This window comes from Musa acuminata, chromosome BXJ3-4 (assembly GCF_036884655.1).
Source record: "Musa acuminata AAA Group cultivar baxijiao chromosome BXJ3-4, Cavendish_Baxijiao_AAA, whole genome shotgun sequence".
Taxonomy (NCBI): Eukaryota; Viridiplantae; Streptophyta; class Magnoliopsida; order Zingiberales; family Musaceae; genus Musa; species Musa acuminata.
Genome location: NC_088352.1, coordinates 5,991,974 through 6,005,249, shown reverse-complemented (window position 1 = coordinate 6,005,249; position 13,276 = coordinate 5,991,974). Strand labels below are relative to the sequence as shown.

The window sequence follows — 13,276 nt, the reverse complement described above, 5'->3', positions numbered from 1 at the left end:
CACATTTGAGTAAAATTTAATCTCATAATGAAATAATTATCCATTAAGTATAAGTAACTATATATCCCATTAATAAAAGATTCTAAGGTACGCTCATTTAACCCCAAAAAAAACATCGATCTTAGTTTTACATGTCAAATGATCAAACCCTGACTTTGACCTGATTCCGATCTTACGACAAAGACAGTCTAAAATGAGTTTTAGTCTTTCGTATGGATGGACGATGCAAATAACCAAATCTGACTTTAATACTAATTAATATTAATTGGACATCAATCCAACCCCAAACATCATATGTAATCCGATCGATCGGAAAAAAAAAATTTAAATATATATAATCATTTAAATATCACACCAAAATATATTTATTGTTAACAATATAATCGCCTCCTGGATGAAATAAGATCATCTCGAGGAGACGTATAAGACTGGTGCAGGCATGGCTTAATCATCAGTTTCCTGCATCAGCTGCCTTGCTTGCACGTCTCTGTCGCTCCTCCTCCCTCATGGCCTTGGCCTTGTTGAGCTTCGCAACGTTTCGCTGCCTGGCGTACCACTTGCCCAGGTAACGGAGCTGGCGAGACTGCAGGGCTATGATTCTGGCCGTCGAGCTCCCCTCGCTCAGAACGATCTCGTAGCCGTCCCCGTACGAGCTCATGCCTTCGCTCAGCAGCTGCCAGAAGAAGCCGCCCGCGGCCGAACCACCGCTTCTGGCCGACCAATATATCTTGGAGTACACGGTCTTGAACAGCGCGTCCCTCTGACCGACGCTGAATCCGGGATCCTTGGACGACTTGCCGAACTCGGTGACGAGCAGCGGCTTCCGGAGCGCGTCGCGGGCGTCCCGGATGTGCACGTCGATCCAGTTGCTCAAGAAAGCCAGCTGCGATTGATCGTTGGAGGCGGACAACCTGCGGACGACACAGAAGGTGTTTGTTCTTGGTGATGATGAACTTGAAAACAGGGTCGATGTGCAGGATTCTTCTGATGGCATTATCGTTACCATTGATCTGGGTAGACATGGATGGTGGCAAAATCGATGTTGGGAATTCGATTGTTGGCGATGAAATCGGTTCCCACTTGCAGCAACCTGGGATTGAATTGCTTCTGAGGTGATGATGCCCCATAGAACCCTTCTAAACCGGCTTCCAACAAGTGATTGCTGTCTATGGACTTCACATACGCAGCCATCTCTGCAATCCATCGCTACACGAGAACCAGAGCAAGAGTAATTATCTTGAGCTAAAGTTAATGCTCGTGCTTAACAGCAATCCAGAATACAATTTGTTTGTTTGCTTGCCTGAACACTGTTTCCTGACCAATCCGATTGGCATCTGGGCTCGTTCATAAGCTCCCAAGCAAAGATTGTTGGGTCGTCCTTGTAAGCAACTCCAGTGATGGAGTTGACTCTTGTGAGAACAGTCTAATCGACATTCAAGTACAGAATCAAGCTCATAGTTCTGTCTCTACATATATGAAATGATGGAGGAAAGAAGGACTCTTGAAGTTTCGAAAAGGTTTGTCTTCTTCTTACCTTGACATGATTCTTGTAGAAACCTCCGACGACAGGATTTGTGAAGAATTCGTCATCTGATGCGATGTACTGCCCCTGATTTCTTGCCCATTGGACATACTGCTTCTTCCCTCCAAAGGTGTCGTAGTTGTTTGCCAAGCTTAAGATGAGCCTAATACCATATCTTCTGGCCTCGGAAACCACAAAATCCAACCCCTTGAGTAGATGAAGTGCATGTTAAATCTCTGGTTGTCGAAGGACGATTGAAGAAAGAACAAGAACAAGAGAAGGCGATGGATGATTTGATACCATGAAAGTTTGTCCATTGTAGTGGCCTGGGGAGTACTGCAAAGCATTGCCCCCTCCATCACTGAAAGCCCAAGTTCTGGCCACAAGGAGGCCATGGTTGGAGGCCTCTCTGAAGGCAGAGGAGACCTTGCCTCTCTGAGATGGATCTGAGGCCAGAGTCATGAGCCAGTAGGCATTGAATCCATTCGCAAAGAAGGGGTTCCCGTCGAGAACAAAGTTCAGACCCCTGGTCCTGACGAAACCCCCAGCCGCGTCAACATGGTGTTGTGGACTCAATAAAAGCAGACAAAGAACAGCCAAGAGGCTCACTCCCTTCATCACCCTCCTCTTCCTTCTTCCACCACTCGAGAAAGGGCGTCTCAGAAGGAATGCCGGAGGAGGAAAGCTTCGGTATGTGGATAAATGGTGTCTTCTCCCTCTTCATGCATGTGAGGGTGGCCTACCACTCCACCAGCACCGCTGAAGTTACCTTGAAACAAGGAACATTATGAGGGTTACTGTGAGAGCATATGCAATTGCACGACAGGCAATTATTTACCGCTTGCTGGATTCGCATCTGGAAACAAAAGCCACAGACACATCGCAGGTGGGGCGGCAAACATGTTGCTTGTCTTCCGAGTGAAGTACTCTGTAAGGATCGACTGCAGGATCCTGATCTGAGCACGGATTCGTGGGTAAATGTCAGGAAAGACTGTGCCAGCTTGAGACGATTGGCCAAAGAAATATCCTTCACGAAGGGAGAGATCAGGAACGAGAAAGAGTCTAATCAATCCATCCCCTTAATCAAGAACAAAACAAGATGCCTGCAGTCATGGGTCTTGTTTGTCCACAAGCTTGACTCTCTCTCTCTCTCTCTGTCTCTCTTGTGGTCCTCTTCATGGCTTGACAGGAATTAGCAATCACGTAAAACTTGCTTTCTCTCTGTTGTAGTTTGATGCTCACTGATTCTACAGGGTTAAGTGGTTTTTGTTTCTTTGCTTTGAAGGTAGGTTTTGAATTATCTTTTTCTTTTTCTTTCTGCTTTTTACGTAACAAGAAGGGCAAAAGCCTCGTTCTGTGAGCAAAGAAAATGATTCTTTGCTTCATACGGCTCCTTTCTTGGGATGTGTGGGCTTTACAATAGCCAGAATTCTGTTTTAATTTTTTATACGGAGAACTCTGTTTTAAGGGTGGGTAAATTCTTAATTCTATTCAAATAAATTGAGAGATTTAAATTTTTTTGGAGAGAGGATAGAGTAAGACATTTTGCATGCTCTTAAGGGTTGATAGAAGAATCAAGGGTATTCTCTAGTAGATTCTAGAGGATTGAGAGAAAAATTTTCGGATTTACTTAAGAAGGTGTATAAGGGATTATGTTTAAGTAGAGATAACTCAAAAGTCATCAATTTTTGAAGAATTTGATTTGTGATTCTTATATAATAAATAATTATGCTCCTGTGAGTAATTTTTTTTTTTTTTATGTAGGCGACGAACCACGTTAATTTTATATCGACTATATGGTATTTTCTTGATCATTAATTTTTACTATTTCTTTTGGGTTTTGGTTTTTCTCTCCCTTCCCGACAAGTGATATCATAGTCCAAAAAATTTGATAATTAAAAATTCAATAAGGATGTAGTCAATTGTTATTACTAGTTTTATTGTGTAAAAATTGATAAAAGAAACAATTTCATCCTATGAGCAATGAAGATTAAGAGGAGCTTATGGCAAAGTTTATGAGCGCTATTCATCTTTAAATTTCCAATAATTAATAATATTATTGATTATGATTTTATCATAGTTATTTGGGATAAATTAGAAAAACTCTAAAGGCTTAACTAACAAGTTATATCTAAAACGAAAATTATGTAGACTGAGGATAGAAGAAGCAATGACTTGATAAAACATTTGAGCATATTCAAAAGAATATTGAATCAACCGAAGAAAATTGATGTAAATATTGATGAAGAAAATAAAGTATAATTATTTTTTATATTTGTTGTCAACTATTATGACAACTTTATGAAGATGATACTATGTGGAAAGGATATGATGACTTTGGAACAAGGTAAAGAAACCTTAGTATCACATGCTACTAACAACATGAAGAATAGTTATGCAATCCTAGATTTGACATAGGCCACACTCCCGTTATTGTATGAACCACAAAATGATCAAGTATAACGATCCCAAATGCCCATTGTAGAAGGGGGTGTATAGGTATGTACAAACAACTGAATAACCTAAATCTAACGTATTTGACTTATCAACTAACTTAAGCTTTGGAGGATTATTGTCGAGAAGGAGTTCATCTTAAAATCAACTCGAAAAAGAAACTAGACTATATCCGAATCAATTTTGAACTCAAACTATCAAATATTTCCTAAGAATTGCTATATTCAATTTTGATGCTTTTGGTTGTGTGGTATAATATAATATGAAGCTCAAAGATGGTGAACACCAGTTATTAAATAAAAAATTCTACCTAAACTGTCCCGGAATATCACGTTCTCTCTGAAATTATACGTTAAAGAGAAAAGAATACGTTTGAGGAAAAAAAGACATAGAACCACATCAAGGAAATATACTATATTACGAGATTTCTTGGAGCAATTTCTTCGTGCTTTGCTGATGCATTAAAGTTTTGATGTCTCTGTTCTTGGAATCAAATGTCATTCATCAAACAAGGGTTGACCATAAGGGATCTATGTATAAAGATACCTTGCAAACTGGTGAAACTATATATACAATGCCAATGAATTTGAAATCTGAGATGCTCTTAATACCTCGAATATGGTGACACATATGGATTTTAAAGGATGCGTACCAACACGAATCATGTCCCCGAAATTGACTTTGGAGAATAAAAAGAAAGAAAAAACAAAAGGAATATTCCGTTTCCTCCAAAACGAGCCGTGTACGCACCGCCACGACACTATTATTAACCCGTTTTGGACCGCATAAGCCAATCGGCTCCAAATCAGAGCACACTTCTCACTTGCCATCCCACCGCGTTCGCTCTCGGATCATCGTACGACAGTGCATGTGCGCGCACATGCCCCGTGGGCGCTGTCATGTACTTTAAGCCGATAAGATTAAGCGGGAGACGATAGAGCAGTGCACAAAGAAACTTCATCTCATATCGGAGTTGCCAGATATATGGCGTTGGAGTCATCTGTTGTTTCCCTCCTTCCTTAAATCATTGATAACACAACAAAAGCTATGGGGGCCAAACAGCTCATTCATGGCACACATCGTGAACCTGTACCACTAAGTTTTGGATGAGTACGCGGTGCACCTAACGCTCATCCATGCACGCTCGCGTCCCTGTCGTTGCCTACTTCAAAATTAAGACGTAGGCCATCGTGATTGGAACGGATTAAGGCAGAAAAACTAGATGTATGATTCGAATCATTGAAATTTACCTTTGGATAAAGTAGAATTATTCGAAATATGTTTGGGAAGGTGTAAATTCCCGAGCACTTGATGTGCGTGAAGTGAGGGATTCCTGTCATGGTGGTGTGGTGGCGTCATGCAATGGTGGCGCAGATTGCGGAGCCGACGACACTCGGTGGCTGAAGGCCTTCTTCAGCTACTGCAGCGAGCTTGTTCGTTCGATTTGATTGGTGTCGGTGAAATAGTGGTGTCTGTTTCAGATCATTGGTCCTCCACAATCAAAGCATTAATTGAAGTACATAAGGAAGAACTATATTTTGGCCTCAACACATATCATGAAATAATATTTTGCGGGGTAGGTCGTCGGTCCATTCTCCACGAGCCAACTGTAGCATTGACCTTCTAATGCTGTAGAGCGACAGGGGGGAGCTTGTGAGATGAATGCCATCACATCCTTATTTTTTATGGTGCAGAGACTTGGAGAGACGAGAGACTTCTTGGGCACACCCTTCTTTCTCTCGATGTCTTTGCCTTGGTCATGGTGAATTTACAGAGCAGGAGAAGACAGCTTTTGGAGTTGGAGCTACCGGTTACTTTTTAATGGAGAGGAAAGGTTCACTCCTTGAGGAGATGGATTAACACTGTAGTTTTCCTTGCCAATGAAGCATTGAACAGATGTTGCTCATATATGTGCTGTGTTCAGCCATGATGACATATGGCAGGTGTACAGTGGCCTAGGTAGTAAAGGAAGATGATGATGAAGCCTCCACGATGCTGCTACTCTTTTTTCCTTCATTTTTGGGAAAAGTCTTCGCAGTACTACTGGTTTCATTATCCTCAATTTAAATTTCATTCGATCAATCCAGAATTTATGGGTTCTGTTGATCATCATACTAAGACAACTTTTGGAGTTCAGCAGCCTCATACAATCAGCTCACTTTGTCATCTCCAGCTTTGATATCATTATATCAGTGCTTCTTATTCTTACATATCAATTTCTCTGATCTATGTGGAAATGGAGGCTAAAATCTACATTGTTGTAATTTCTGAAGATTGCATCTGCAATTGCTTTCATGCACCTATCATTAAGCTAGGAACATTCTGCCCACTGAAATCATGCATGCAGTATCTTGATTGCCAGAGGAAGTCTCTCTTACCTCGGTTCTCTGTTCACTTGCTTGTGTCATCAGTTATCTTGGAGATGCATTGAATCTTACAACAGGCTGGCTAAATTTATTCCACTCACAGAGAAATCAAGATAGCATCTTGAATGACTAGAAATCAGAAAAGGGACCATAGTAGCGCTGATACGTACTCGTAGAGTGGAAATGGAAGCAATCCAAGCACTGGTTTGTGGAGGTCGACATGAGATGATAAGGATTCTGATCACAATCAGCACTCCTTTGCAGTGCAGATTACCAAGAAAGTTGCTCTGAACTTTAAACGAGCAAATTGCTGCAAGATGACGGTTCTTCTCATGGATCTTGGACTTCCACATCTCAGAGACAAGCAGAACTTTAGGTATTTGGCACAGATCATGGTAGGCTCGACCACTTCATTCCCGAGTCATAGGAGGAGAAACACTCCTTTTGCTCTAGTTTCGATGTCCCAGGGGACCCTGTTTGCACTGCATGAGCAACCGCATGAACGTATCACCGCCATGCCACTGCTAAACTAGCCGTGTAATCTTGTGACTTGTCTGATGAGAAGAGCATCTGCAGTATACCCTCGTCATGCTGCTTCTTAGCCCTGGGAATCTTCTGTGGTGCCTCTCCTGTGTTTTTAATTGGTCTGCAACTTGACAGAAGCACTCACTCTCTCGGATCTTAGACAATGTCGAACAGGCAAGGTGCATGGCATCAACTTGCAGTCGGCCAGGATCAACATGGTCCTAACTCCACTCCTGTGGCAACTTGCTAAAAGTTATGTTGAGGAATCTTGGCATGTGGACGATGAACCAAAGCAGTTTTCATCTCAAAAGATACCCTAAGATATTTAACAGTGGAAACAAATCTGCTTCGAACTCTTACTATTGTGTTTTCCTGCTCTTACACCATTGGAGGAAGACAACACCTCAGATTATACATGATGTCATCGCCATATGTTATCATAGTTGCCAGAAAGCTAGGAAGATCAATAATACTCTATCGATCTTTATGGACGAAAAAAGTCGAGATCAGATCTGTCAGTTCTCCACAATACAAACAGATTTTGATGAGAGAGTTGGTATGTAAAACAAAGCATATTGGTCACTCCGCCAAAAAAAAGGAATCATTTTATGACCTGAGATCTTAATCTCGTTCCTTTCCATTTCCAATCTATCTCCCAAGATTCGCTACTGAACTTGAACCGATAGATAATTTGATATCACCTTGGCAAGCTTTCAGAAAGATCAAGAACAGCCACCTGATCAGCAGTTGTATGACATGCATGCCATGGAACGCTTGCGAGCTCCTCATCTTTCTAAAGCATCTTGGTAGAGACAGCGAACACAGAGGGGAATCCAGTGGAGAAGGGAATCTCTTCGCGGTAAAATAAAGGCTTGCAGGCCACATGACCTCGTCCCTTGGCCCGGGAACGAGGGAGACAGATAAGGTCGATTAGATACAGCAGAGCGCCGAGGCCTTCTCTAAACGGAAAGCAACAGCTGGGTGTCATTCAGTTCCCTGTTCTTTTTGTACAGTAGCATCTTTATTGTGATCTTATTCTTATCACAGATCACGAACATGAAGAGGCACAGATGCAGATGCTGTACTGTCCTTTCTCATGAAAAGAACCAAAAGTTTATGATACTAACAGCCTCTGTTTCCATCCTAATTAGGCAGTCTTGTGGTGAACTCCATGCAATTTGCATTCAGTATGTCAAGATGATTACAGAGAAAGAAAGAGGAGAGAACTGTGGGAAGGAAGAAAGCTAAGAGACAGAAGAAAAGAACATATCCTTTCTACTCCAAAGAAGTGGGTTGTGATTCTCCCACTTCCCCGCACACAACTTTATGTATTCTTTTCACGGTCTTTGTGGCTGTGAGAGGTCCGAGGCATCCATTATCGTGCCCTTCCTAGTCCTTAAAAAGGAGACCCAACGTAACCTCACATGCAAAGCCTACTCCCTTCCGGCTCATAAGAAGCACCGCCCGGGCAGATGCCTTCCCCATAGGGATCAGCTCGAGCAAGAGCTCAGACAGAGTCTCCACTCCCCCCCCACTCCCTGAGATGGCATCGGGTTGGACCGCGAAGGAGAACAAGACGTTCGAACGGGCCCTCGCGGTGTACGACAAGGACACCCCCGACCGCTGGCACAATATCGCCCGGGCCGTCGGCGGGAAGACGGCGGAGGAAGTGAAGCGCCACTACGATCTGCTCGTGGAGGACATTCGCCGCATCGAGGCTGGCCAAATGCCGTACGTCCATTACAAGTCCCCCGGCAGCAGAGGTATACATATATTGCCATCGAACTGTTCCTTTGAGATTTCTGTGCTCAGCCATTGCACTCTACTAGCGCCTCCTTGTTTAATCTGGCCAAACAGTTCCAAAAATATCTGAGTCCCTCTACTCTGCAGAGCTTAGTTTTGCATGAAATAACAGGTTGTTCCCCTTGGCTTTGTTCATAATTTGTATCTTCCACGAGAGAGAGAGAGAGAGAGAGAGAGAGAGAGAAGGTTTGGGTAGAACTGTTGCTTTTGGTTAGCTAAAAGGCCTATCCCAATTGCCTAGATTGGAATACTGAGATATCTAAATGACACGGGAAATGCATGTGTACTATCCACTGTCTTCTAATGCTTTGGCACTTCGTCAACCCCAGCGAAGTCACATGAGATGCAATAAAAAACACTGGTCCTTTTGCATATGAACCCCAAAACTCCAGCAGTATTCCTTCAGCAAACTCCATTTAATGGTCTCAGGTGTTTGGAGATTCTTTTTCTTTTGTTATTATTTTTCAGAGTGTGGATGGATCATGACTTTCACCCATATGGATAGTTAGAGAAATAACAATGCATATATATAAAAGATTTGTATTGTGCAAGGAGGACAACTAATACCTGAAATAATGCAGAATACTATGTTAGTATGAAATATTTGGCCTAGTACTCACTAGAGAAGAAAAAGAAGTCTTGCTCTACTGGCTTCTATAATATGCTTCTTTTAGGTTCACCTTCATGAGAACACTTTAACATTTCATTTAGGGTGTCTAACCTACCAGAAGAGCCACAGCCACACTCTTCTGCTGCCTAGAATTGTTTGGTGGAAGATATTAAGCAACCTCAACCTCCTAATCATCTGAACCTTCCCTTTTTCATCTCATCTTTTTTGCTGTTTTTTCAGGTTGAAGTATTTGGAGCTTAATTGGAGCACAAACTAGCATGCAGTTGCTTTGTCTATGTGAAGCAATATGGCCATTTCTCTTCTCTGGGCATCAGTTATTAGAATGTTATTCGACTATATGAAGACCAAATCTCTCTGAACTCAGTATCAGTTTCTCTTATTTAGTTTTCTTTCTCCCTTCTATCATGTACTCTATAGAGACATCGTACTCTTTAAAGGCTACCGTTATTATAGGCATAAGAGGTATGCTTGCTTTGTAATATTTGGCTTATATAACCATACCGAGTTACATTATATGCATACCCGAGTGATCTGCAGGGGCACCTACTGAGGTTCCACAGCATCAAAATTCGTCTATTTGATGATAAATTACCATTAATTTGAAGGTAAAAGAAATGCTAAAACGAATATGCACAGAGCAGTGAAGACAAGTATCCGATGTTACAAGTATGGAGGAGACAAGCGTTTGATGAAATAGACCACAACCCAATGGCTCGAGCTTGGTAAGCCCCATCGTTACCAAGACAAGTTTTGCTGGATCCTGCTCTCACTTTTCTGCAAGTCAAGATCTCCCGATCTGAGACGGCGATTTCAAGAACTAGCGGAGCAATCCGCCTTTTCGGTAAAGAAAGGTAACTTAATCTTAATTTGCTCGACTATACTGAATTAACTGGCACTGTGTTCTTGGTTCTTTTAGGCACAAATGATCAGCAAACAGACACCAACGTCGTTCAAGCTTCACTGCTTCTTCACAAAGGATGAGACGAGGCAAACCTCAATGGGTACAAGACTTGACTTGGTTCTGATGTCTGGTAAAAGTCAAGAGGGATGGGTGATTTATGACCGGTCTTCTTCCCGTCCAAGAAGGTTCATCGCATTGGCATGAGATGCCGGCAAGCCCTCGCCCCAAGGATGAACAAATCTTGAAAAGGAACAACACAAAAGAAAGTGACTCGACGAGCGGAGTTTACAATGTGGAGGTCAAGTCATGAGCTCCTACCGGCGCAAGAAAACTTAATATATGTGGATGAAGCAGACCCTGCACAATCCGAGCAGGAACTGACACGCAGTGCAGTCAACAGGAGTCATGAACTCTTCTCGGAGAAGTTAGATGAAGCCTGCTCATTTTACTGGAGAGACACTGTGTGCATTTATTAACCGTCTTGAACTAGACTAGGAGATGTGGCAGAGGGGGGGTGGGGAGAGGACACAGGAGGCCAGAAGAACCCTAATTTTCCCGGAGGGCGATCAGTAGCACGAGCTGCAGGGAGGTACCCTGCAAGGAAAGAGCCAGCTAAACTTACCGAGACCAGGAGAGGAGGAATCAAAGAGTCTTTTACAGAGTAGGGAATTGACTGCAGTTCCTGTCAAGGAGACGGCCCGTGATGCATGGGGTCACGCCGAGCTTCACTTGGGGGACTCAATACTGATATGCATGTATATTGGATTCGAACATTAATGTCTTAATGAAATTGCTAATTCTCACCTGTAGAAACCAGATTTTACGTCGTGTATTGGATCGTAAAAGACTTATACCCGACGAGAAAAGACAGTAGCGAAGAGTGGTTGCTTAATGTTTTGTGTCTGATGTTAATTATCTAGTAAGCATATATAGATACCAATTTGATACATATCTTATTTCTTGTGCCTAATTATGCCCTTAAATCTTGATTGCAGATAGTGTTGGTAAACAAATATACCGTGGCTGATGAGTCAGTACGGTTTGATCCACGGGTTAATGTCGGAAGCCTTCTGTCGATTGAGCTGGATGACGAGGTGGTCGTGCCCTCGGGAAGGGGTGATTATCGACGTTTGTCGATCTCCGGGCCGGTTGGCAGCTCTCTCTTGCGCGTCGGATGGCGATCCCTGGGTTGAAATGCTCGCGGCTCGTGGGAGGTCATTTTCCTGTAGAAATGGCCTTCGTTAGGTATTTTCCGACTTTGGCCCCTTTTGACGAGTAAGTCAGTTGTGGGTTTGATCGTTTATTTTTTGCCTCCCTCTAGTTGGATGCCGGCCAAAGGCTTTTATACTATTGTATGAGGGTCAATTGCACGCGGGTTCGACGTGGTCGCTGATCCTCGAGGGATGTGATGACACTTCTGACGGGCTGTCATCTCGGGACGTGCGGAACGGTGACAAACAGCACCACCCCGAGCTCTTGAGACAGGATATATCGAGCAACGTTTCGATACGCGGATTCTGACTTGACGTGTGGCATCGGCTATGATGTATCTTGAGCCCAAAATATGCCTTATCACATAGTAGATTTATTTTTACGTACAAAGCTATTAAACAAATCATTTTGGTGTTTATATCTCTACGTAAGCAACCATTACGTGCATTTTATCTATTTAATTATATGTATACACACATATTTTAATAAATCGAATAAATGATTTTTGGGTTAAAATCGTTATCAAAGCTATGCCTTAGTATTTGTACTCATCACTCTTTACTAGGGAATATTATTTTATTTATACTAATATTTGATAGAAAACATACTATCTATCCGTGATCATATGAACATATACATGATGATGTAATTGGCAGGATAATTATATGTTATATTTTTTTATTGTCTACGTGGACAATAGTTCTTAGGAGCTTTTCCGAATATTTCACGAAATATTTTTACTCATTCTATTCAAAACTATCTTTAGTATGATAATTAAGATGATATATTTTTTATTATTTTGGATTAACTTGAGCATCATAAGAATAGGATGGAAAACCTACACTCAACCTCAATCATCATGCAAATCACCCTCGAAGCTTGTAAGTGCTCCACCTTCGACCTCGAAAAGCTTTAGAAACACATCGAAAACACTAAATCAAGTTGATTAGGACATCACCCTAACAATCTTGAAACTAAAATACATACTAATACATAAATACACCTAAAAAACTTATAAAAATATAGTCATATTTCAAAAGAAAAATGTTTTGGACCTTTCATGATAAATTGATCAAGCTTATTCATCTTACTTCCTTTTCTTCTTCCATTTTCGATTATGCTAATCAATCACCTGTGGGTTTTATGGTCTTGAAATGCATTCTGGTGGTTCACAATAAGATAAGACGTCAAACATGGGATACGGTTCAAGATGTTGCTCTCAGTCCTCAAACACTCGCCGGAGCAAGGAGGAGAACTGCTGTTCGAGCTGGCGCTGCCGTTGTACGACGAGGAGACGCCCGGAGCTGTGTCAAAATGTGGTCCGGGCGGTCGGCCGCGGGCGGTCCGCCGAGGAAGTGAAGCACCACCGTGCCACCATGACCTGCTTGTCAAGAACATCGACCTCATCGAACAACCATAGAGTCGATCTTCCATTAGTACCTCTTCTCGACCTCCTTGTTTTGCCTCCAAATCAAGACTTCTATACAGTTCTTGCTTTGATTACCGATTCATGGATATAAACTGACTCAAATCCAGAAAAAAAATCACTTTGCTAATAACTCATTAAGATCACATAGTCTGATGTGTCGTTCAAATGAAACCAATTTTGACCTGCTTCCATGGCTCCTACTCGTAGATGAATTGAGGACACATGCACCACCCCCATCAACCAATCAATTGAAGGCGCGTGGAAGAAGTACCCTCCACGTCGGACCGAAATTGTGGACTCAAGTTCATGGTAGGCCCCATTCCATCGACCAACTCGAACTCGACAGGTAACCTTAACTCATATCGACTAGGGTTTCCTTTCGGACTAGTATAAAAGACTTGCAAATAATATGTAAAGTTATTTATGGATCATT

General features: G+C 42.2%; 2 protein-coding genes across 2 annotated transcripts; one reads left to right on the top strand and one right to left on the bottom strand.

Moving 5' to 3' along the window:
• Positions 1-240: 240 nt before the first annotated feature.
• LOC135635202 (mannan endo-1,4-beta-mannosidase 1-like) lies at positions 241-2,210 on the bottom strand. Its single transcript, XM_065146127.1, has 5 exons — positions 1,823-2,210; positions 1,535-1,729; positions 1,301-1,423; positions 1,004-1,206; positions 241-911 (listed from the first exon to the last, which is right to left on the bottom strand). The coding sequence occupies exons 1-5, from the start codon at positions 2,138-2,140 to the stop codon at positions 452-454; spliced, it is 1,299 nt and encodes a 432-aa protein (XP_065002199.1). The 5' UTR covers positions 2,141-2,210; the 3' UTR covers positions 241-451.
• Positions 2,211-8,260: 6,050 nt separating this feature from the next.
• On the top strand, positions 8,261-9,814 carry LOC103981600 (protein RADIALIS-like 3). Its single transcript, XM_018824275.2, has 2 exons — positions 8,261-8,630; positions 9,521-9,814. The coding sequence occupies exons 1-2, from the start codon at positions 8,411-8,413 to the stop codon at positions 9,523-9,525; spliced, it is 225 nt and encodes a 74-aa protein (XP_018679820.1). The 5' UTR covers positions 8,261-8,410; the 3' UTR covers positions 9,526-9,814.
• The last annotated feature ends 3,462 nt before the right edge of the window (positions 9,815-13,276 follow it).

Coding starts and splice junctions, on each gene's coding strand:
- LOC135635202 (XM_065146127.1), bottom strand. CDS start 2,140: ATGAAGGGAGTGAGCCTCTTGGCTGTTCTTTGTCTGCTTTTATTGAGT. Junction 1,730..1,822: donor ACAATGGACAAACTTTCATG/GTATCAAATCAT, acceptor CATCTACTCAAG/GGGTTGGATTTTGTGGTTTC. Junction 1,207..1,300: donor GGTCAGGAAACAGTGTTCAG/GCAAGCAAACAA, acceptor GTTCTCGTGTAG/CGATGGATTGCAGAGATGGC.
- LOC103981600 (XM_018824275.2), top strand. CDS start 8,411: ATGGCATCGGGTTGGACCGCGAAGGAGAACAAGACGTTCGAACGGGCC.